Source organism: Xenopus laevis, chromosome 4L (genome assembly GCF_017654675.1).
Source record: "Xenopus laevis strain J_2021 chromosome 4L, Xenopus_laevis_v10.1, whole genome shotgun sequence".
Taxonomy (NCBI): Eukaryota; Metazoa; Chordata; class Amphibia; order Anura; family Pipidae; genus Xenopus; species Xenopus laevis.
Genome location: NC_054377.1, coordinates 144,315,284 through 144,340,076, shown reverse-complemented (window position 1 = coordinate 144,340,076; position 24,793 = coordinate 144,315,284). Strand labels below are relative to the sequence as shown.

Genomic DNA, 24,793 nt, shown 5'->3' with positions numbered 1-24,793 from the left:
GGAAAGGAAGGAAAGGAAGGAAAGGAAGGAAAGGAAGGAAAGGAAGGAAAGGAAGGAAAGGAAGGAAAGGAAAGAAAGGAAGGAAAGGAAAGAAAGGAAAGAAAGGAAAGAAAGGAAAGGAAGGAAAGGAAGGAAAGGAAGGAAAGGAAGGAAAGGAAGGAAAGGAAGGAAAGGAAGGAAGGAAAGGAAGGAAAGGAAGGAAAGGAAGGAAAGGAAGGAAAGGAAGGAAAGGAAGGAAAGGAAAGGAAGGAAAGGAAGGAAAGGAAGGAAAGGAAGAAAGGAAAGGAAGAAAGGAAAGGAAGGAAGGAAGGAAGGAAGGAAGGAAGGAAGGAAAGAAAGAGAACCATGGACAATGGTTGGGTTTGTTGATTGGACATGTTTAATAAAGAAGTTTTTCTGATTCAGACCCCAATGTTCAGTTCCTTACGGCTGCAGGTTCAGGTGTCTGTGTCACACCTTGGGATAAGATATCAGGAAAGCAAATTGAATCGAGCAGCTCCAGGCAGTATTTTTAAACTGCAATGTGTTAATTTAGCAGTGTGGACAAGTTTGAATGGCTACTCATATAGTATCCGTCTGTCAAATGCTGACGAGTATCAATGTGTGCTCACTTTTTGGGTTCTGAGAACAAAGTAAAATGCTAGAAAACCCTTGACTGCAGCACTTAATATAGCTATATCTGTTAACTTTGACTAAAACAATATATAGTAGTTCTAAATTGGTGTTTTCTGGTTAGCAGGTAGTCTGTGTGAGTGAGACAAGCCTGCTTTAGGCTAGGGTTTGATTGCGGCTGTTCCAGGGAGCATTACCTTTTATTAAAGGTTTCTGGGATTCACGATCAAAAAGCGTGACTGTATTATTGCCAGTAATATTTCATTCCGCTCCATACACCTATCATTACTTAAAAAGTAATATCCAAAAATGTGCAATAATTATAGGGTCCTGGATGTCCTACTGAGCCTTAATGCCAATGGGCTGAAATACTCAGCAGAACATCCCTGGGCACTGTAATTTGACAGGAGGCCCATCTTTTAAATTAAAGGTCTACTTTATGGTGATTATTTTTCTAACACACAGAAAAGGAATGTTCTCGGCACCCAATAAGCTATACTCTCATACTGTACTGTCTAAGGGAAACAATATGGCACCTCCCTCCTCCCATATGTATAAATACAAATATACAGAGAAGGAATGTTCTGGGCACACAATAAGCTATACCCTCATACTGTACTGTCTAAGGGAATCAATATGGCACCTCCCTCCTCCCATATGTATAAATACAAATATACAGAGAAGGAATGTTCTGGGCACACAATAAGCTATACCATCATACTGTACTGTCTAAGGGAATCAATATGGTACCTCCTACGTGTGTGTGTGTGTATGTGTGTGTGTATATTTATATATATATATATATATACTCACCGTTTATAACTGATTACTCACTGTTAGCTGATAAACTCACTGTTTATAAGGATATAATTTACAAGATATTCATGGCTCTTGTGTGTATATATATATATATATATATATATATATACACACACACAAGAGCCATGAATATCTTGTAAATTATATCCTTATAAACAGTGAGTTTATCAGCTAACAGTGAGTAATCAGTTATAAACGGTGAGTTCCGATGTCATTTCTGTCACATGACTCACTGAAACTTGTGTATTATAATAAATAAAGTACCCCCAGTTGCAAAATATGAGGATATTAGAAGTTACCTTGGATTTCCATGACCTGTATAAAAACACTCGGCCTCCGGCCTCGTGTATTTATATGGTCATGAAACCAGAGAGAGAGATGCCGTTTTAAAAGTAAGTGAAATGAGAAGTAGATAGAAAGGAGAGAAAAATAAAGGGCAAAACAAAACAAATTAAATATTACTACATTTAAAAACACAAAAATCATTATTTATATTACCATTTGAAAATAATGAGTTTTATGAAGGCGTTTACTGTCAGCATACAATATAATGCTATGTAGAACAGAAACACTTGTCTCCTGTAAGGAAATGAGCAAAAAAAAAAAAACAGAACTGCTATTGTCCTGCACACAAAGGAGCAGATTTCTACGGTACCTACAGAACAAAAGCTCTAGTAAAAGAACATTTACTGGATGGCTTTCATGGTAACAAGAACTCTAGTTAAGTGCCTGTCTGTTGCCATCTTTAATCTACATACCAAAGCAAGCTATGTTTCCATCCAAGCCGATATACTTCAAATCGTAACTGTTGGCTTCGTTCTCTATCGGGTCCATCTCCAAAGTGTTGTCCATGGCAAAGATCTCTTTTTGTCGGAATTCTGCATTGTCATCAAAGTTAATCTTGGCATCAAAGCACACAACTGCAAAGACAAAGGAGGAAAATAACGTAGAATAATGTTCAAATGTTGCTTAATGGTAATTGAAATCCATATCTTGAGCTGAACAGATTCAAATCCTCCTGAGATCGGCACAATAAAAGCACGTTTTATTATCCATCAAAAGCAAGATGGTGTAAAGGAGAAGGGTGGCTTTGAAAAGGAAATTATTCTTATAGAATACAACTAGCAAGCATCCCTATTGTTTTAAACAAATCCACACAATTCTATCAGCTTCTAACTAAGATTTCAGAATTCAAAGCTGCTCAATGGCTGCTCAAGGGTGAGTCACAAAGAGAAGATTATACAGTGGAAAGGCTGTTCAAAGGATTCGGAGAGACAAAAAGGATTCTGGGAATGGGAGCAAAGGTAAGAAAGAACTTTCAAGCTAAACTTCGTGGGATGTAATATCAATTTGCATTCAGCAGCAACTAGCTGTAATTTAGTATGCTACAGACTGCAAGAACATTTTTAGATGATATTTACATTTTTTATCGTGTTTGACTGAGATATTGGTTTTGATGGCCATCATCATGAAGCAAAGCACAGAATCAAAATTACCCTCTTCACCGCTTCTCAAGTTAATCTATGGAAATAGATACATTTCCCCTCAAAATGCTTGAGTGACAAGTGAAGAGGAACATTTTGACCCCCAGTGGTTTCCAAATGATGACAACGTCTGTCCAAATGCCCAGTCTGACATTAGCTTTCAGTGGGCCACACGCACCAACAAACATATACGGAACCCAGTGGCTTTGTTGATCGACATACTTGAAATGTCCTTTTCTACTACTCCATGTCACCCAGTGCATAGTACGTCGACTGATGAGCAGTTGTCAGCCTGAATGAATGAAACAGTAGAGAGGTGGCCATATCATGTACAACTACTCGTATAGTCTGTTCAGCTCAAGGGCTGATGAGTTAAATATGGATGAGTACTGGCCAACGTCTATTCATTTTTATGGTTCCAGGAAAAAATTAAATATGCTAGAACACCCTTGACAAAATGTCCCTCTTACTGCTTCTCAAGTTAATCTGTGGAAAACAGGGAGACTTCCAATGACAAACGCTTGAGTGATAAGGGAAGAGGAACATTTTGACCCCCAATGGTTTCCACCTGATGACATCTGTCCAAATGCCCAGTCTAATATTAGCCTTCAGCAGGCCATACACGTGCCAACAAACTTATACGGAACCCAGTTTTGTATAGAAATTAGTAGGCTTTGTTGATTGGACATGTTTGAAACTTCCTTTTCTACTTCTCCATGTCGCCTATGATATAGTACATCGACAGTGGACAATGTAAATGAATTAATGGATCAGTAGAAAGGTGGCCATATCATGTACCTCTACTCGTATAGTATCAGTCTGTTCAGCTCAAGGGCTGTTGAGTTAAATATGGATGAGTACTGGACAACGTCTATCCACTTTTAGGGTTCCATGAACAAATTAAAAATGCTAGAACACCCTTGACAAAATGCCCCTCTCACTGCTTCTCATGTTTATCTATGGAAAACAGGGAGACTCCCACAAAATGCTTAGGAGACAAGCAGAGAGGAACATTGTGATCCCTGATGCTTTCCATCTGTCTGTCCAAATGCCCAGTTTAGCATCAGCTTTCTGCTGGCCATACGTGTGCTAATAAACTTACACGGACCTAGTTTTGTACATTTTTTGTGACTTGTATGATGGGCAGACAATCTTGGACAATATCTTTATATCATGGACTTTGGTTGGGTTTGTTGATTGAACATGTTTGAATGGCTACTCATATAGTATCAGTCTGTCCAGTGTGTGCCCACTTTTAGGGTTCCAGGACAAAAGAAAAGTCTAGAAAACCCTTGACCTCTCAAATCAACAAGACTCATTCCTTGGTAGTAGAGTGATCAGCATCCACCCCAATAGTTCCATAAAACAATGTTACTACAAAGAGTAAAAACCTTGAAGCTTTTAATATGTCAGTGCACTTGCCCTGTGCGCCACTGGTTCTTTTATGGCACCATTTGTACCAACAAGGCGGTGGTTTGAATAACCAAAGAGATAAATAAACAAGAGTTTGAACAAAAATAAAAACAAAATCATTATCCTCATCAGCAAAATTCTTCTTTGAAAACTTTTACTTTTGTTTAAAATGTCTCCATTCTCTAAACTTTCCTATTAATGTTGGCTTTTTTGTGAGAAAAGTTTCCAAACAGGAGGTATCGCTATTAACCTTTAGCACTTAATACAGCTATATCTGTTAACTTACAAAAATATATAGTATCAGTTCTAAATTGGTGTTTTCTGGTTAGCAGCTAGTCTGTGTGAGTGAGACAAGCCTGCTTTAGGCTAGGGTTTGATTGCGGCTGTTCCAGGGAGCCTTACCTTTTATTAAAGGTTTCTGTGAGGCAAAATCAAGAAGCATGATTGTATTATTGCCAGTAATGTTTCATTCCCTTCCATACACCTATCATTACTTAAAAAGTAATATCCAAAAATGTGCAATAATTCTTGGGTCCTGGATGTCCTACATCTACTGAGCCTCAATGCTAATGGGCTGAAATACGCAGAACATCCCTGGGCACTGTAATTGGACAGGAGGCACAGTTTTTAAATTAAAGGGCTACTTTATGGTGTCTATTTTTATAACACAGAGAAAAGGAATGTTCTCGGCACCCAATAGGCTATACCCTCATACTGTACTGTCTAAGGGTATCAATATGGCACCTTCAATCCATATGTATAAATACAAATATACAGAGAAGGAATGTTCTGGGCACACAATAAGCTATACCCTCATACTGTACTGTCTAAGGGAATCAATATGGCAACTCCTTCCCATATGTATAAATACAAATATACAGTGAAGGAATGTTCTGGGCACACAATAAGCTATACCCTCATACTGTACTGTCTAAGGGAATCAATATGGCACCTCCTTCCCATATGTATAAATACAAATATACAGTGAAGGAATGTTCTGGGCACACAATAAGCTATACCCTCATACTGTACTGTCTAAGGGAAATAATATGGCACCTCCTACCTATATGTATAAATACAAATATACAGAGAAGGAATGTTCTGGGCACACAATAAGCTATACCCTGATACTGTACTGTCTAAGGGAATCAATATGGCACCTCCTTCCCATATGTATAAATACAAATATACAGTGAAGGAATGTTCTGGGCACACAATAAGCTATACCCTCATACTGTACTGTCTAAGGGAATCAATATGGCACCTCCTCCTCCCATATGTATAAATACAAATATACAGAGAAGGAATGTTCTGGGCACACAATAAGCTATACCCTCATACTGTACTGTCTAAGGGAATAAATATGGCACCTCCTTTCCATATGTATAGATACAAATATACAGTGAAGGAATGTTCTGGGCACACAATAAGCTATACCCTCATACTGTACTGTCTAAGGGAAATAATATGGCACCTCCTACCTATATGTATAAATATAAATATACAGAGAAGGAATGTTCTGGGCACACAATAAGCTATACCCTGATACTGTACTGTCTAAGGGAATCAATATGGCACCTCCTTCCCATATGTATAAATACAAATATACAGTGAAGGAATGTTCTGGGCACACAATAAGCTTTACCCTCATACTGTACTGTCTAAGGGAATCAATATGGCACTTCCTCCTCCCATATGTATAAATACAAATATACAGAGAAGGAATGTTCTGGGCACACAATAAGCTATACCCTGATACTGTACTGTCTAAGAGAAATAATATGGCACCTCCTCCCATATGTATAAATACAAATATACAGAGAAGGAATGTTCTGGGCACACAATAAGCTATACCATCATACTGTACTGTCTAAGGGAAATAATATGACACCTCCTCCCATATGTATAAATACAAATATACAGAGAAGGAATGTTCTGGGCACACAATAAGCTATACCATCATACTGTACTGTCTAAGGGAAATAATATGACACCTCCTCCCATATGTATAAATACAAATATACAGTGAAGGAATGTTCTGGGCACACAATAAGCTATACCATCATACTGTACTGTCTAAGGGAAATAATATGACACCTCCTCCCATATGTATAAATACAAATATACAGAGAAGGAATGTTCTGGGCACACAATCAGTTATACCCTCATACTGTACAGTCTAAGGGAATCAATATGGCACCTCCTCCCATATGTATAAATACAAATATACAGAGAAGGAATGTTCTGGGCACACAATCAGCTATACCCTCATACTGTACTGTCTAAGGGAAACATTATGCATTGCCCTACCAAACACACATACACATTTAGAAACTGAATGTTCTGGGCACAATATAAGTTATACTCTCATACTGTACTTTCTGTTTAAGTAGTTTATTCTTTCCCGACAGGTTCATACCATTCCCCTGACACCCATCCAGCACACACAGGTTATATAATTCTGTTTCAGTGAGGATGCGGCTCAGGGTGGCTAACAAAGACAATAGCAGCCAGTCAGTTTCAATAGATGAAAGTAGAGAGGAGCACAGGAAGGATGAAGGGGCGATGTGAAACTTACCAGACACATTTTATTAGGGAAGCTGAGAGAGTGACAAGCCGGTATATTGCTTTATTGCACTAGCAGAAGTAACCAAGAGCTGCCTGTCATTACATCCTGACGGAGCCATAATATCCCACTTTTTAAGGGAAAGTAGAAATAGAAGTTACCAGAAGCCAAACAAGCTCTTTTTTTTTAAATTTATTTATTTATTTATTTTTAAAAGAGTTGCATTGTGAAAATGGAAATCCTGATCAGGGCCGGAACACATCAAACGAGAGAGCATCCAATTTCGCTCAAATGAAGGACTAGAATGGAAGAATTTACACTGGGGTGTTACCTACCCTTTAAATAACAGGTTCTTTTTTTATTACAAAGGCTGTGAATCCAACCAGAGGGTTGCCGCTAGATACGATCACATTATAGGGGAGGCTTACTTTACATTTAATTTTTTGTCTGATGTAGAAAATTATACTCTGCATATGCCATTCATTTTCTATGGTTTCCGTTTAACTTTCTGCTTCTCTACAGTTTAAAGTGGTTTATGGTTGGGGTTGTTTTCTCTGGAAAAAAGGCGCTTGCGAGGGGACATGATTAGACTTTACAAGTACATTAGAGGACATTATAGACAAATAGCAGGGGACCTTTTTACCCATAAAGTGGATCACTGTACCAGAGGCCTCCCCTTCAGACTAGAAGAAAAGAACTTTCATTTGAAGCAACGTAGGGGGTTCTTCACAGTCAGGACAGTGAGGTTGTGGAATGCACTGCCGGGTGATGTTGTGATGCTGATTCAGTTAATGACTATAAGAGGGACTTGGATGATTTCTTGGACAGACATAATATCAAAGGCTATTGTGATACTAAACTCTATAGTTAGTATAGATATGGATATATAGAATTTAATTAAAAGTAGGGAGGGGTGTGTGTATGGGGCTGGGTTTTCATTTGGAGGGGTTGAACTTGATGGACTTTGTCTTTTTTCAACACAATTTAACTATGTAACTATGGTCGTTAGGATCATTCTTAGCCTAGCAACATGGCTCTGGGTTTCAACTACTGTCTGAACAATTTTAACCACAAACTGCATCTGAAGGAGCATGGAATATACTTATAGCTCTTATAGCTCTATCTATCTATCTATTCTACTGTATCTAATCTAATCTATCTAATCTATTTTATCCATCTATCCTTATCTATCCTTATCTATCCTTATCTATCCTTATCTATCCTTATCTATCCTTCTCTATCTATCTATCCTTCTCTATCTATCTATCCTTCTCTATCCATCTATCCTTCTCTATCCATCTATCCTTCTCTATCCATCTATCCTTCTCTATCCATCTATCCTTCTCTATCCATCTATCCTTCTCTATCTATCTATCCTTCTCTATCTATCTATCCTTCTCTATCTATCTATCCTTCTCTCTCTCTCTATCTATCCTTCTCTCTCTCTCTATCTATCCTTCTCTCTCTCTCTATCTATCCTTCTCTCTCTCTCTCTATCTATCCTTCTCTCTCTCTCTCTCTCTATCTATCCTTCTCTCTCTATCTATCCTTCTCTCTCTCTCTCTCTCTATCTATCCTTCTCTCTCTCTCTATCTATCCTTCTCTCTCTCTCTATCTATCCTTCTCTCTCTCTCTCTCTATCCTTCTCTCTCTCTCTATCCTTCTCTCTCTCTCTCTATCCTTCTCTCTCTCTCTCTATCCTCTCTCTCTCTCTCTCTCATCTATCTATCCTTATCTATCTATCCTTATCTATCCTTATCTATCCATCTATCTATCTATCTATCTATCCCATCTATCCTTATCTATCTATCTAATATATCCTTATCTATCTATCTCATCTATCCTTATCTATCTATCTCATCTATCCCATCTATCCTTATCTATCTATCCGTATCTATCTATCCGTATCTATCTATCCGTATCTATCTATCCGTATCTATCTATCCGTATCTATCTATCCGTATCTATCTATCCGTATCTATCTATCCGTATCTATCTATCCGTATCTATCTATCCGTATCTATCTATCCGTATCTATCTATCTATCCGTATCTATCTATCCGTATCTATCTATCCGTATCTATCTATCATCTATCTATTTATCCATCTCAACCCTCCATCCATCTTTTCTCTCTATCTTTATCTATTTATCCATCCGTCATTTCTATCTCTCTTTATCCATCTGTCCATCCATCCAGTTATCTATGTCTATCTGATCTAATCTGTCTAGCTGTTGTCAACAGTAGCTGTAGTTTATCTAGTGGTCATCTGCCTGTCTGCCGGTCATCTGTCTATTTATATGAAATGTATAAACTTTTTAAATACATTAAAGATATTTGTATTATTTCCAAAGTGGCCCCCAATTTCCTTGGAGTCCTCAATTAAAAATAGAGGAGATGCAATATTATGGTACGACTCAATAACATCCTTATAGGTAAAACGACAATTTCAAATAAATAAGGACATCTTGTTTACAAGAGCAACGTTTCAGAATGATAATATTCTATCTGCTGATGTCTTCAGTCTTGGGTAGAAGAACGCTCCTCCGCTTTCCACTGCCGCATATGTACAAAGGCCTACAATGATCCGAGTCTATTATGTGTAGAATATGGCATTCATTAAATGCAATTTGTTGAAGTTTGTGCTTCCATTATTGCGACTACCTGCTGGACCATGGAGATCAATATGTGGCCAAAATCATCCTGCTAACGATTGCAATACAAGAAGAGTTTCCTTCCATCAACTATGCCTGAAAAGAGTTGAATATCCAGAAAAAAATGGGGTTTAGATCACTGCTCTGTTTCAACACAGCTAGATTCTTTTCTGTAAGGCTTATGGCACTGAAATGATGAGCCAAAAAATAATATGAATCCCTTTAGCTGGTTGGGGGCATAACAACTGCTGTGCCTCCCAATACACAGCCTTCAGAAACAAAGGTCTGCCATGGAACATCAGGACCTTTGCTATATTTGGAACCAGGAGATGTAGGACAATTTATTCTATTCAATCTCGTTTGCTCACTGTTGACAGTTGCACAGAGCTCGCTTGCGGGGTTAAAAAAAAAAAAAAAGTTAAAAAGAAAACGGGTCAGCCTGATTGATTAGCAATTGCTGATACAATTGTATAATTTATAGATATTTGTATTGTGGGATTAGGCAAATGGATTCTAAACGCCGCTTACAATATGGATATTTAATAGAGCCATATTTCCTGATAAACAAAATAATTCGACGTTGCAGCTCGCCGACAGCTCAAGATTAACCCATTATTTAATCCGGCGAGTAAACAACTTAATCAAGGCTAAGGCTTTTCATTTAACTCTAATTGGCCATCGTTATTATTATACAAATAAACAATTGCAGAGAAAACAACTTTAAAAAAAAAAAAACAGATGGCAAGCAAACATTCCCGCTGCACATTAAATTGAAATTGTACCACTAAATTAATTAAGATTTGACCATAATAGGTTTTTAACTAAACAAAGGTTTTTTCCCTTGTTTTATTTATTTCATAGAAAGAAATAATTAGATGTTACTGTATAATAGGGACTGAGCGGATACCTCAGTGAAAACACAAAGCAGCATATATGTTTACTGCATGGTTAACCCTTTAAGTGCCACAGAATGTAGAATTTAAGTTCTGCAGCACTTCCGGGCAGCTTTTGAAGGTGCTCACTCTGTTCCCGCTCGCTCAGATGGCACTAGGCAACTAACAACTAACACCCAGGGGTCCCATCTCTTAGCAGACACGTTGCCTCCTGCTCCCCCAGAGACGCCCTCCAACCCGGATTCCAAAGATGATGCCATCCTCAAACTCCTGCCATCTACTGCCTGCACAACCCGGGTTAGTGTAACACAAACACAAAATACACACACTTTTTGCACTAATACGCACTTACACACACTCACATACATTGTTGGGGGATTCGGGGCTTTCACACACGCATACAACATGCATTTTGCCGTGTGTATGCACACACTTACATATTTTTATTTATTTTTTTTATTTTTACAGATTTTTTTTTTTTTTTTTATTGCCGCTGCGAATATCTTTTTTACTAACTAAACTGTGCAATAACTTTTGTATGTTATTTTGGTGATTATATACAATTTTTGGTGATTTTGGTGCATTTTTAGTAGTTTTATTGCAGTTTCAGTACTCCAGAGGTGGTGTTCCCTTGTTTCTGTCCATAAAATGTATTTGGCCAAGCTAAATATTCAAACTGTGATTCTGACTGCTTATTACTCTAGGTGAGAAAATAAAAGCATTCATTTAGGGGCCGATTCGCTAAGGGTCGAATATCGAGGGTTAATTAATCCTCGATATTCGACTGGGAATTAAAATCCTTCGACTATCGAAGTCGAAGGATTTAGCGCAGATAGTACGATCGAATGATCGAAGGATTATTCCTTCGATCAAACGCTTAAATCCTTCAAATCGTTCGATTCGAAGGATTTTAATCCAACGATCGAAGGAATATCCTTCGATCAAAAAAACTTAGGGACATTCCCCATAGGCTAATATTGAGTTCCGTAGGTTTTAGATGGCGAACTAGGGGGTCGAAGTTTTTTTTTTTAAAGAGACAGTACTTCGATTATCGAATGGTCGAATAGTCAAACGATTTTTAGTTTGAATCATTCGATTTGTAGTCGTAGGTCATAGTAGCCCATTCGATGGTCAAAGTAGCCCAAAAAACACTTCGAAATTCGAAGTTTTTTTACTTCGAATCCTTCACTCGAAGTTAGTGAATCGGCCCCTTAGTGTTTTTATTGAATTTTAGTGATTTAATGATTTTATTGCATTCTGTATTGCTTTTTGTTACTTGTTTTTTTCCTGCTGTATATCCATTTGGGGGTCTTCTGTACACCACATAGTTTAGTAAATCCATGCATATCGGTCATCAAACAGTTCAGTAGATCCCTGACATTCATCTTTAGGATGTCTTATGTGGGTATGTAACGAAATGTGGAGCATATATGGGTTACAATGAAAGCTTTGTGACCAATTTTAGAAATTTCATAAAAACAGCTATGTTTAGCATGGCTTTGCAGTTTCAAAGTTTGTAGTAGAAAGGCGCGTTTACCCATTTTGGATTTGTCAGAATGTGTACTTTCCAAAAATGTATGTTTTCCCTACTGTTAGGGGGTCTTATGGCACATAATACACACACCTGGTGCTAATATTGCAGTAGCCAGCGTGTCAGGCGTGAAAATTCATATGTGCGGTTTTCATATGGGTGCCTTTGTGCGCCACATAGTTTGGTAAATCTATAAAGTTCTGTCTTGTATAAAAAAGGACATTAACTCAAGGGATGAAAACATAATTCTGCCTCTTTATAGGTCCCTGGTGAGGCCTCATCTGGAGTATGGGGGCAGTTTTGGACTCCAGTCCTTAAGAGGGATATAAATGAGCTGGAGAGAGTGCAGAGACTAAGTGCAACTAAACTGGTTAGAGGGAGGGAAGACTTAAATTATGAGGGGAGACTGACAAGGTTGGGGTTGTTTTCTCTGGAAAAAAGGCGCTTGCGAGGGGACATGATTAGACTTTACAAGTACATTAGAGGACATTATAGACAAATAGCAGGGGACCTTTTTACCCATAAAGTGGATCACCGTACCAGAGGCCTCCCCTTCAGACTAGAAGAAAAGAACTTTCATTTGAAGCAACGTAGGGGGTTCTTCACAGTCAGGACAGTGAGGTTGTGGAATGCACTGCCGGGTGATGTTGTGATGCTGATTCAGTTAATGACTATAAGAGGGACTTGGATGATTTCTTGGACAGACATAATATCAAAGGCTACTGTGATACTAAGCTCTATAGTTAGTATAGATATGGGTATATAGAATTTAATTAAAAGTAGGGAGGGGTGTGTGTATGGGGCTGAGTTTTCATTTGGAGGGGTTGAACTTGATGGACTTTGTCTTTTTTCAACCCAATTTAACTATGTAACTATACATATTGGACATCAAAGTGTTCAGTAGACCCCTAAATTTCACATTTAGAATGTTTTATGCTGGTAAGTTACAAAATGTGGAGTGTATAACGTGACGCCATATACAGTAGTTTAGTATATCTATGCATATTGGGCATCAAAGTATCTAGTCGACCTCTGGCATTCATATTTAGGATGTGTTCTCTTGGAACCTAAAGCTATGTGGGAGATAAAATGCTAAAAATGGAATCTTTAAGGCGATTTTCAAATATTTCCTCAAAACCGACAATTTGGGGAAAATGTTGCCACTCTGTAGTTTGAAGGAGTAGAAAAACATGGTTACACATTTTGGATTTGTTTGAATGTGTACTTTTCCAAAAATATACTGTATGGTTTTTGGGGGGGTCAATGTATCTTTTTGCTTCTATAACCCACAAAAAAAATAGAAGCTAATATGTTGATTATTCAGTAGCTGAAGTAACTTCCCGGACAATTTATATGTGCTAATTATTTTGGGTCTCTAAAAGCTAGATACTTTGGTAATTCCATGGACAATGGGCATCAAACTGTTCAGTGGACCCCTGGCATTCATGTTTACAATGTTTTCTCTTGGTACTTAATGTTATGTGGGAGATAAGATGCTAAAAATGGAAGGCAAGGTGATTTTCATGTATTTCACCAAAACCGAAAATTTTGGGAAAGCATTGCAACTCAGTAGTTTGGAGTAGAAAGATATGGTTACCCATTTTGGATTCGGCTGATGATGTGTACTTTTCAAACATATATGGTTTTCTGGGGTAAACTTGCTGTTCCAGGATTTTTTGGCTTTGGAAGTAAGCCACATTCTGTAGTTCTTTGAGAATTTACTGCTGGAAGTTTTTGATCTATAGAAGTCAGGAATTTCCATAAAACTATACATATGTGGTATTTGTGACACTTGAGGCTTTCAAAATCAGTAGTTTTTGTGTGCATAAAGTAAAACATTTTTCTGGTATAAATTCCTATATCATGAAAAATAGAAATGTTTCTTTTTGGTATTTAGAGCTCTAAATCTTCCAGGGGTGAAAATATACAAAACACAGGCAGATTTAGAAAGCTCAGGTTCTCCTGAAAAAAAATATGTATAGTTTTTCTAGGTAAACTAAGGGGCAGATTTATTCAGAGTTGAATTGAAAAATTCTAATTATTCAAACTCGATTTGAATTTCGAGATTTATCAAACTCTGGCCCTTTAAACATTCGAATTTGACTATTCACCACCTAAAATCTGCCGAGTTCATGTATAAGTCAGTGGGAGAGGTCCAGGTGCCATTCTGCACATGTTACTAGCCTTCCTGACATTCAAGTTTTTTTTAGAGAAAAAAATCAAATCGAGATTAGTCTAATTCAATTCGAGTTTTGGAGATGGTAAAATTTGTGAGAGTTTTAGCTATTCTATTTTTTTATAAGATAACCCCCAATCGAATTTCAAGTATATTCAAATTTATTGGAGTTAAAAAAAAAAACCTCACATGAATTCGAAATTTGACCTTTGATAAATGTGCCTCCCCAAATCCCCCTCCCCAATGAAATATCCCTAAAGTGAAAGAGCACAAAATGTTCAAAAAACATCTGGCACTGAGTGCAGATTAAGTGGGAAATTCTGCAGGCACTTAAAGGGCCATTTAATAGTTGGTCAACCCACATCAGTATACTTCCCTTAGCAACCTAAAATCTCTAACTTTTTTAAAAAGATTATGATAGAGAGCAGCCATTGGGTTCTTAAATCCCTTCTCAATCTTGGGCTGGGCCCGAGTTGAAAGGAGTGGGTGTGGCTTAGTAAATTCCCAACCTGTGCCACACATAGGAACAAGAATGTTTTAAACAAGGCCAAACCTGCTAGCAGAGTCAATGCTACCTACAGTAGAAATACTGTATACTGTATACTAAACGTAAACATGAACTTACTGCACCACAAGCCTAATCAAACAAATGATTTATGCTTTCAGAATAAACAGACTGCACTGGCTCCTGTGTTGTCATGTTATATAATGTGGATTTTATACTTTTTGTATTGTTTGATATAAACTTTCTCCAACTCTGCAGAACCAGTGGCTGCAGCAAAATAATCCTCCAAATAGAATACAAGTTTATCGGTTTAAATCTGGCTCCATGATCTTTGTCCCTGCAGCTGGAGTTGGAAAGAGTAAAGGGGATGTAAAGGCAAAAATAAAATCCAATACAAATCTCTACACAGTCGCTGACTGCTCTACAGGGAAACAAACAAAGCTGCTTGAGTTGTGCATGGCTGGGAAGGCAGGGGCTCCCCCTGCTGTTCATAAGTATTACTGTTTCCCTGCAGAGCAGTTAGAGACCATCTGGCAATTCCTATCCACAACAGTAAATGAAGGGAGAATTTCACTGCATACAGACAGGTTTTTTTTTTTTTATAAAAACAGTACCATTTTTAATCAAAGTATATTGGAGATAGGTTTCTTTTTCATTAAAGAAAGTAAAAATAGAATTTTATTTTTTTGCCTTTAAATTGCCCTTTAACTGACCTTCAAACTGGACTTCCAGGTGTAGTTAGAAGATCAAATAGGCTTTCTCACCAAATCTCATTCAAACTGGCCTTTAAGCTGGACTTCCAGGTATATCTAGTAAAGCAAATAGACATTCTACCCAAATCCCACCCTAACAGACTTTGAAGTTGCATTCCAGATGTTTTTAGTAGAGCACTAATACCAAATTGAAACAGGTGCTACCAGCTTAATTATTTAATTAATTAGCATCTTGGCCGCTTATACTTTAAAGTATTTTCATATTTATACTCGCTCACCAAGTAATAGATGTAGTTCGGGTGCCACTGCCCCGAACCCGTCGATAACTTAAATACAGTCGTTAAAATCAGGTACAGTCACCGCTCTCCGTTGGTGGTCCTGGTGCTGCGCCCCTAACCCATAGCTTGGGGAGAACACTTTACTTAGCAAATCTGCCTTGGGCACGCACTCCAGTAACTCATCGGATGTAGTGTAGGATCAAACAAGAAATCTTAATTCCACAACAGGTAACACCTTACGCGTTTCGTGTGTTTCCACACGTAGTCATAGGTTTTTAGTAGAGCAAACAAGGTTCTCCCTAAATCTCTCTCAAACTGGCCTTTAAACTGGACTTTCAGGTACATCTAGTAGAGCAAATAGACTTTCTACCCAAATCCCACCATAACTGACTTTCAAGTTGCACTTCCAGTTGTATTTAGAAGAGCAAATCGGTTTTCTTCCCAAATCTCACACAAGCTGGCCTTCAAAGCATATCTAGTAGAACAAAGACTTTCTACTAAAATCCCACCCTAACTGACCATCAAACTGGACTTCCAGGTATATTTAGTAGAGCAAATCGGCTTTGTCAAATCTCACTCACTGGCCTTCAGGTCAAGCCACCGAGCCATTTCTCCGTGGATTGGGAAGTATTACCCTATGTTTTTAAAGGTTGTAATGAAACTGCCACTGGCCTCATGACATTTGGCAGGTCAGCAGGTCCTAGGAGAACAGCTTCCCACTACTGCTAGCGTACATTTTGCTTCCAAGCTCTGCAAACATCTCTCACCACTGGTAGCTGAGACATACAAGCTTTTCAAATCCCAAATACATAAGATACCTTTCTTGCTTCTATTAAAAAGGTTTACAGTTCCTGTGAAAATCATATTGATTTACTCAGCAAGAACATGGTTTCCAAAGTCAGCCCGATGTTTCTTTGACTATAGGCTGCCCACAATGATCAACAGGCAGAAACAAATCTAGCTTTTTAAATGGTCAAATATTATCTTTAAATGGATGTATCTTTGTATTTATCGGAGCTAAAGAAAGAACTTGCCAAAAAGAGTCCCCCCTCCCCATTTACCTGTCATTAATAATCAACCTCAGCAGCCGCAGCAATATTTTGTATATTGTATTATGTGACTTTCCTGCTGAAACTGATGTGATACACTCCTAGGAAAGGACTATGTTTCATTCTGCAGCATTTCTGCCCACAGTGCAAATATCCGATATAACGTACAGCACTCTGCAGGTACAGCTTCCTATTAAGTTAGACTATTGCCGAGATTGACTTAAGGTTCATAAATTGGAAGAGAGAAGAACAGAAGGGCTGATTGTGGCAGGTTTAGAGCCGCGGTAAAGAAGCATTAATCCTCCAATTGGAGAAGGAAAAAAAAAAAAAAAAAAGCCTATTGCTTTTGTAAAATTTATATTTTAGAATTGAAATCTAATATCCAGGTAGTTATGAATTCATTCTGTGCAAAAACACCGGTGACAGATTTTTTTCAGACTGTTCAGCATGTTTAACTTTTTTTTTTTGTCTGTGGACGGACAGAACCGATCACAGCTTTTGATTGGCTGAATCTGCTGCTCCCTGAAGCAGGGAGAGCTGAAAAGTCAAAAAGGTGATTCTAGTTTTTTTTAAAGGGATGCTGCCATCAAAAAAGTTTTGGATTTTGCTCAACCCATATTCATGTTATGTAAAGCAGTCCATACGGGGTTGCAGCAATGCACCATGGGGCCTCATGTGTCCATGCGTCTGATTGGCCTATTCCTGCACCAATCTTCCCAAATGCTACCCATTTGGAAGGAAGTCCTGTCCTTTCAGCATCACCTGGACCCACTTCTTTGACCAGGTCACAAGAGGTTTCTATTCTCAGCCAACTGTAGCCAATCAAAATGAACAGGAAGTGGAGCTTTTATTTCAACGTCATTGGGAAACTGCTAGTATCTTGAAAACTAGAATAAAATTATTATTATTATTCAACAGACAAGCACCCTGAAAAATGTTTATATTCATTTGTATTTAGGGCTTACATTTAAGAATAACTTTCTCCATTTCCTTTTGCTACAAGACTGTTTTGAAGTTGCATTTTTTAATGCATTTCCCTGGCTTTGGAATATATATAATAAAAAACAAGTTAACACTGTGAAGGAAAACCTTTTAGCCCCGAAGATGTTTGCTTCTGACCTTTCTGGTTACCGCAAATTCTTTCCCATATTAGACCCCCTACCTGGAAACAATCTGAATCATTTTCTCTTGACTCCTTGGTGGCTGAATTACAAAGTCATTATTACATTTAGCAGATTCTTCCAGCGATGGTTCAAATTAAGCAACTTAATATGCTTTTAATTGCCATTAGGCAAGCCAGTTATCGCACATTTCAGTACATCGCTCAGTCTGTCTCCACCGCTAATTAATTAACCCAACGAAATTGACATTATGTGACAATGTAATGCTGTGATGGGATGTTCAGCCTCTCCATGTTTAGCAAACATATGGCACATATAGAACATAACTCCCCCATCATTTCTTCTTTGTGTGACATGGTAGGGTGCAATCGCCTTCATTATCGGTCCCTGGTGATGGGCAGATCGGCCAAAAATCCACTGGGGAAATAGGTTTTGTTTGCTAAGGAGAGCTACCATATCATGCTCATGCCTGGGTGGTTCCAGACTCCTGTAGAATATTTATTTTAATTCATTTATTGTTATCCCTGCCCCTTCGGCCTCCAACCTGTGGCTTCTTCCAGTCCATGATGTCAATGGTGGGAACAGATCACAGAGATCCAAGTGTGGGACTTGGAGAAGGGGAGGTAAGGGAAAGGAGTGGGTTGAAATGTTGCTGACCCTCACATCATTGCTACAGGTTATCCAGAATGCTCGGGGTTTTCCAGATAATGGGTCTTTCTGTCATTTGGATCTCCATACCTTAAGTCTACTAAAAAAAAATGTAAACATTAAATAAACCCAATAGGCTGGTTTTGCTTCCAATAAGGATGAATTATAGCTTAGATGGGATCAAGTACAAGTTACTGTTTTATTATTACAGAGAAAAAAGTAAATCATTTTTTAAAAAGTTATTTGATTAAAATGGAGTCTATGGCAAATGGCCTGCTTGTAATTCAGAGCTATCCGGATAATCTGTTTCCGGATAACAGATCCCATACCAGTAGATAGATTTGAAATAGTTAAAGGCAACATTACACAAGGCCACTTTCCAATGCGTTTAAAGGAGAACTAAAGTCGTATTTTTATATACTGAACTAAAAAAAACTGCTTAGATCCCCCATATTTGTCAGAGTCTCTCTAATTTAAGCCCTCTCCCCATGTCTCCTGCAGTAACAGGTCTGTCTCCCACTGTCATTATATTAAACTCGAAGCCTAACTTACCAGCTCCACTGAAATGCATAGAATCATCACACAAAGGCCTCCAATATTGTCCAAAGCAATGGAGCAGGGTGGACAGCAGAGGGAAGGGTGGGGTTTGGCGGAAGAGGGGTGGGGCATGGGTAAAAGGGGGAAAAGGCCAGGGGCATAACAGGCACAGCCTCAACGTTCCTGGATCACTTAGGTCCCGGGTTGGCATCTGTGATCCATTAATCATAATGTTTTGCTTGAGCACCATTTTGTGCTGTGATGTGTTAAAGAGTGCAGCAGCAGTGCTGAGCTCTAACACCCCACAAAATTAGAAAGCCTCTAGAAATGAGTTTTACAACTAAAACAGTTAATACAGAACCTGGTCAAAATTTTTTCCACATTACTATCGATTTTCTTTAATGGTTAGTAAATCTGAGCTGATCATTTTCACGCAGTAACAGAAAATCGGAACAAACCAGCCCCAACATCTCAGTGCCTGTGCTAACAGCGTAGTACGAGAAAACACTTACTGAAAGAGAAAATAGTTTTGTATCTGGTAAAACGCCTTGTACTCGTGTTATACAGTAAGGATTTTTAATCTCCAGAACAAGGCTATTTTCTTGCTAGCGGGCTGCCAATTCACCTGGCATTGATTAAGTGGCAACGGCCCGCGCAGACAGAATGATTACTACAGTTTGCACAAAAATTGATTTAAAAAAAAAAAAAATAAAAAAAAAAGGTCCTGTCCACTATTTCAATTTCATTTCAGCGATTTAAAATATGGATCTTCTTCCCATTAAAAAAAAAAAAGTACACGCGATGCATCAACAACACGCCCCCTCCTTGAAGGAATGCGGAATTTCCAAAGTACGAATGGCAATTGAATGAGCCGCTCGAATTTCATTACTGGATAAAACAAACTCATTGCATCTATAATACCAACATGGGAGTGAAATGACAAAGCTAAATGACTAATTTTAGAGAATTTCAGAGAGCTCTGAATTTGTAAATCTCCGACATAAAACCGGTGTCCTCCCAACAACGTCCAGTATCCAACAATAGGCCATACTGGTCCATTCTGGATGCTTTCTATTCTACCTGCTCACCTGCCTGTACCACTATGTTTTTTACAACGTCATGCCATACCCTGCGGTGAGCTTGATTGGTGCAAATTTCATTATGAGCCAGTTAAAAATTTTGTTAAGCACCCTGCTGGTCCGATTAGTCCTTTCATCCTTGGATACACTGGGTGCATGGGGTTGTGCGGCACTTATGTGCAAATCCCTGCTAGCGTCATCCCACCATAATGTGCGCAATGCCTTAGCAGCAAGTGTGATTACTCTCGAGGGTCTACACTGGAGTGTTTCAATCGATTGCTGTCCTTGCCAATCTATATTTTGCTGTCTTCTTTGCCTTTAACTTGTGTTTCTTGTGAGTTGGCCTTTGCTCAAGTTGGCCTTAGCTTTGTCAGTTCCTGCTCAAACCTGTTATGGTTACAGTTTTGCCTCGATTTGTTCCTCATTGTTAATTTAAGTCTGATCTCTGTAGTGGAGTGGGTTGTCAGTTAGTGCCACCAAAGAAAGTTCTGGTGGCACATAAGTGGTGCTGGCAGAGGTCTCCTGCTGCTACAACAAGTAGCCCACTAGGGTTCCACCTATAACTGAAGGAGGGGGGTATGTTTTCCCATTGACAGAATCCCTTTAAAAAGCCAACAACATTTGAAGTTCTGCAAATGAATTATTCTTTGATGAATGTAAAACAGTAATATGGAATAAAATTAACATTCTAAAATTGTGGATGTGTTGCCTATAATGCTACCCTTTTGGATAGAATTTTTTTTAATAGAATTATGAGAATATTGAGAATATTTCTGGGTGGCTCCCAACTTTTGGGGCATGTTTAAATATCTGGAGAGATTTCTGGAGATGTTGCCCATGGCAACCAATCAGCAATTAGATTTAAACAGCCACAGCCAAGTTAGACGGTTGCTATCTCCAGAAATCTCTCCAGATATTTATCTCCAATGTTAGTAAACATTCCCCTCAGTCAACTCAGAGGTCTCCATTTCAGTTGATCTGTTTGAATTTCAATTTTTATCTGTTGATGCACCAAGTTGACAGGTAGACTGGTATATAAGGGACAGAAATGGAGCCCAAGGATGGGCCGTCAGACCCAATGAATGGAATTTGCTTGGTGGGCCATTAGACAGAGATAAAAAAATAAAGACGAAAAACAAACTGTCAGACTATAAACTGCTTCTGTAGTAAAACCAAGTCCTTAATGGAGAACTAAACCCTAAAAATTACTTTAAAAATTTAAAAATAGCAGCAATGATCCAGGACTTCAAACTTGTCACAGGGGGTCACCATCTTGGAAAGTGTCTGTGACACTCACATGCTCAGTGGGCTCTGATTGGCTGTTGAGAAGCTAAGCTTAGGGCTCGTCACTAATTATCCAGCAGAAAATGAGCTTCCCCTGTAATATAAGATGATGCTACAGGTTTGCTGATTATTAAATTCTGATGCTAATTGCACTGGTTTCTGTGCTGCCATGTAGTAATTATGTGTATTAATTACTAATTAGCCTTATATTGTGACATTTCTATTCTATGTGTACTGTATATTGTGAGTGGGTCCCTAAGCTCAGTAAGTGACAGCAGCACAGAGCATGTGCAGTGAATCAGCAGAAAAGAAGATGGGGAGCTACTGGGGCATCTTTGGAGACACAGATCTTTACTGCTAAAGGGCTGTGGTTGCCTTGGGCTGATACAGAAGCACAAAAAATAAAGTACAAAATTTCTAGCTACTTCTTTAGTTAGGCTTTAGTTCTCCTTTAAAGTGATACCAACACTAAAAAAAATACACTAAAAATGTTTATGTAGATTAAAAACGTATGTTGATTTTTTTTTGCGTTTTAAGTCTGCTTTTGTGAGTAATTGTTACTTGAAGTTACTAAACCTGACTGTCCCTTCTCTACCTGTCCATTAATATTTCTAACACTGACAGACTATTACAGCACCAATATGGCAGCGCACTAACACAGGGACAAGGTAGATGAGATAGGGGGGGAAAAAAAAGCACCAAGCAAATATTTTTATGACAAAACTATAAACCACATGCAATGGCAAAGTTCTGATATTTACATAAAAAAGGTTTTATTTCTGGTGTCAGTAACTCTTTAATGAAGATTAGGAAACCCATTAGTCATTCATTTTATAAACTAATGGAGCTCAACCTCTGAAGACTTTATTAAGCGGATTCAGACTCTATAATTCTATTTATACATACAATAAGCTGCAGACTCTAAGGGGTGAACTTGCAGCACTGAGAGCATCGGCAAACGAGGGGGAGGAAAGGAGGCTCGCAGAGCAACCACTGGCAGGGGCTAGTGGAGTGGGGGGAGGAGAAGGGGCAGTGGAGGCTAATGAGGGAGGAAGGTTTGTGACAGTCAAGAGGGGAAGTAGGGGACAGAAGAGTAGGGGGGCTGGTCCACAGTTTGTCCAAAACAGCAAATTCGCCGTTTTGGCTGAAGATGCTGGGGAGGAAAACTCCGAACTGGCGTGTATGGAGCAGGCTGACTCTCGGAGCACCCCGGGAGGCAGTGGCTCTAATACGGGTGGTGGGGGGAGTGCAAGGAAGGAAAGGCAGGTTCTAGTTATAGGGGATTCAATTATTAGAAAGGTGGATAGGGTAATCTGTCGCAAGGCCCCTACATGCCGAACAGTCTGCTGCTTGCCTGGTGCTAGGGTTCGGCATGTGGTGGAACGAGTTGACAGATTATTGGGAGGGGCTGGGGAAGACCCAGCGGTCTTGGTACACATAGGTACCAATGACAAAGTTAGAGGAGGTGGTGAAGTCCTCAAAAATGATTTTAAAAAACTAGGTTCAAAGCTGAGGGCGAGGACTTCCAAGGTAATTTTCTCAGAGATATTACCTGAGCCACGAGCAACGCTAAGGAGACAGCGGGAGCATAGGGAGATTAATGCGTGGCTAAAAGATTGGTGTAGGGAGGAGGGTTTTGGGTTTTTGGAGAACTGGGCTGATTTTTCAGTCGGCTACAGGCTCTTTGCTAGGGATGGGCTGCACCTCAATGATGATGGGGCAGCTGTTTTGGGAGAGAAGATGGCTAGAGGGTTGGAGGAGATTTTAAACTAGGTGTGGGGGGGGAGGGTTCAGTAAAAGATTCAGTGGTAGACAGGTTAGATGAGATAGTGGGCAAAGAAAGGGAAAATGGGGGAGGAGATTTGGCTAGGGATACTGTTAAGGATAGGGAGGACCACATGTCATATGTTCAATATGGTGCCAGTATTAAATGTATGTTTACAAATGCAAGAAGTCTGACTGGTAAAATGGGAGAGCTGGAGCTGCTGGTGATGGAAGGAAAATATGATGTGATTGGTGTGGCCGAAACATGGCTGAATGAGTCGCATGACTGGGCAGTAAATATCAGTGGCTATACTTTGTTTCGGAGGGACAGAGGCAATAGAAAAGGAGGAGGGGTATGTCTGTATGTTAGGCAGGATTTAAAAGCTCATATAAAGGAGGAGGTTATGTTAGAAAATGAGGGGCCAGAAGTCGTATGGGTGGAGTTCTTCACCAATTGTAAAGAATCCAGCAAATTAATTGTAGGAGTATGCTATAGACCCCCTAATGTAAGTGAGGAGGAAGAGACAAAGCTCCTAATGCAAATAGAAAAGGCTGCTAGTTTAGGTAAAGTAATGATAATGGGGGATTTTAATTACCCAGATATTGACTGGAGCAACGGTACTGCTAGATCAGTTAATGGGAACAAGTTTATAAACTTATTGCACGACAATTTTTTAGCACAGGTTGTTGAGGAGCCAACCAGAAAAAATGCTATTCTTGATTTAGTGATCTCAAATGACCCAGAACTTATAGCAAATGTGCAAGTCATTGAACCCCTGGGTAATAGTGACCATAATGTTATATCTTTTAATGTCTGGTGCAAAAAACAAAAATATACTGGGGCAACAAAAACCATGAATTTTGCCAAAGCTAATTTTAGTGCCTTGAGGGCTGCCCTACAGAGCATTGATTGGGGCATTAGGTTTTCAGCTAAAAACACAGAACAGAAATGGTTGTCCTTTAAAATGATATTAAATCATTACTGTTCTCAATTTATTCCCTTAAGGACTAAACGTAGAAGCTCTAAGAATCATCCTGTGTGGCTTAATACAGAGGTAAAGATGTTAATGGGAAAGAAGAGAAAGGCATTTAAAAACTACAAATCTGTAGGGACAGAAGCTGCATTTAATGAATATAAACACTGTAATAAATGTTGTAAATCAGCAATCCGGAAGGCTAAGAAAAGAAATGAAGAGTTAATTGCGGTGGAGGTGAAAACTAACCCTAAAAAGTTTTTTAAATATATTAATAGTAAAAAGATGCAGGTTGAGAGTGTTGCTCCATTAAATAATGGTACCAGTATGGTTGTAACAGATACAGATAAGGCAAATGTGTTAAATCAGTTCTTTTCTTCAGTGTATACAATAGAGGAGTCTGGGTTCACAGGCTCACTTAATAACTGCACGAATGGTTCAGCTCAATCTAGTCAGTGGCTGACTCAGGATATGATTCAAAAAGCTTTAATACAAATTAATGTAAACAAGGCTCCAGGGCCTGATGGCATACACCCCCGGGTTCTAAGAGAGCTTAGTTCAGTTTTAGACCAGCCCTTATTTCTGATTTTCTCAGATTCACTGTCATCTGGTATGGTGCCTATGGATTGGAGAAAAGCTGATGTTATTCCAATATTTAAAAAGGGATTACGATCTCAGCCTGGCAATTATAGGC

At 38.8% G+C, this 24,793-nt stretch overlaps 1 protein-coding gene across 1 annotated transcript in view; it reads right to left on the bottom strand.

The window, feature by feature from the left end:
- suclg2.L (succinate-CoA ligase, GDP-forming, beta subunit L homeolog) overlaps window positions 1-24,793 on the bottom strand; it is a 154,759-nt gene that overhangs the window by 57,227 nt on the left and 72,739 nt on the right. Inside the window, 1 exon segment of the mRNA NM_001096439.1 lies at window positions 2,190-2,351. Within this exon segment, the coding sequence (NP_001089908.1) occupies window positions 2,190-2,351 (162 nt within the window).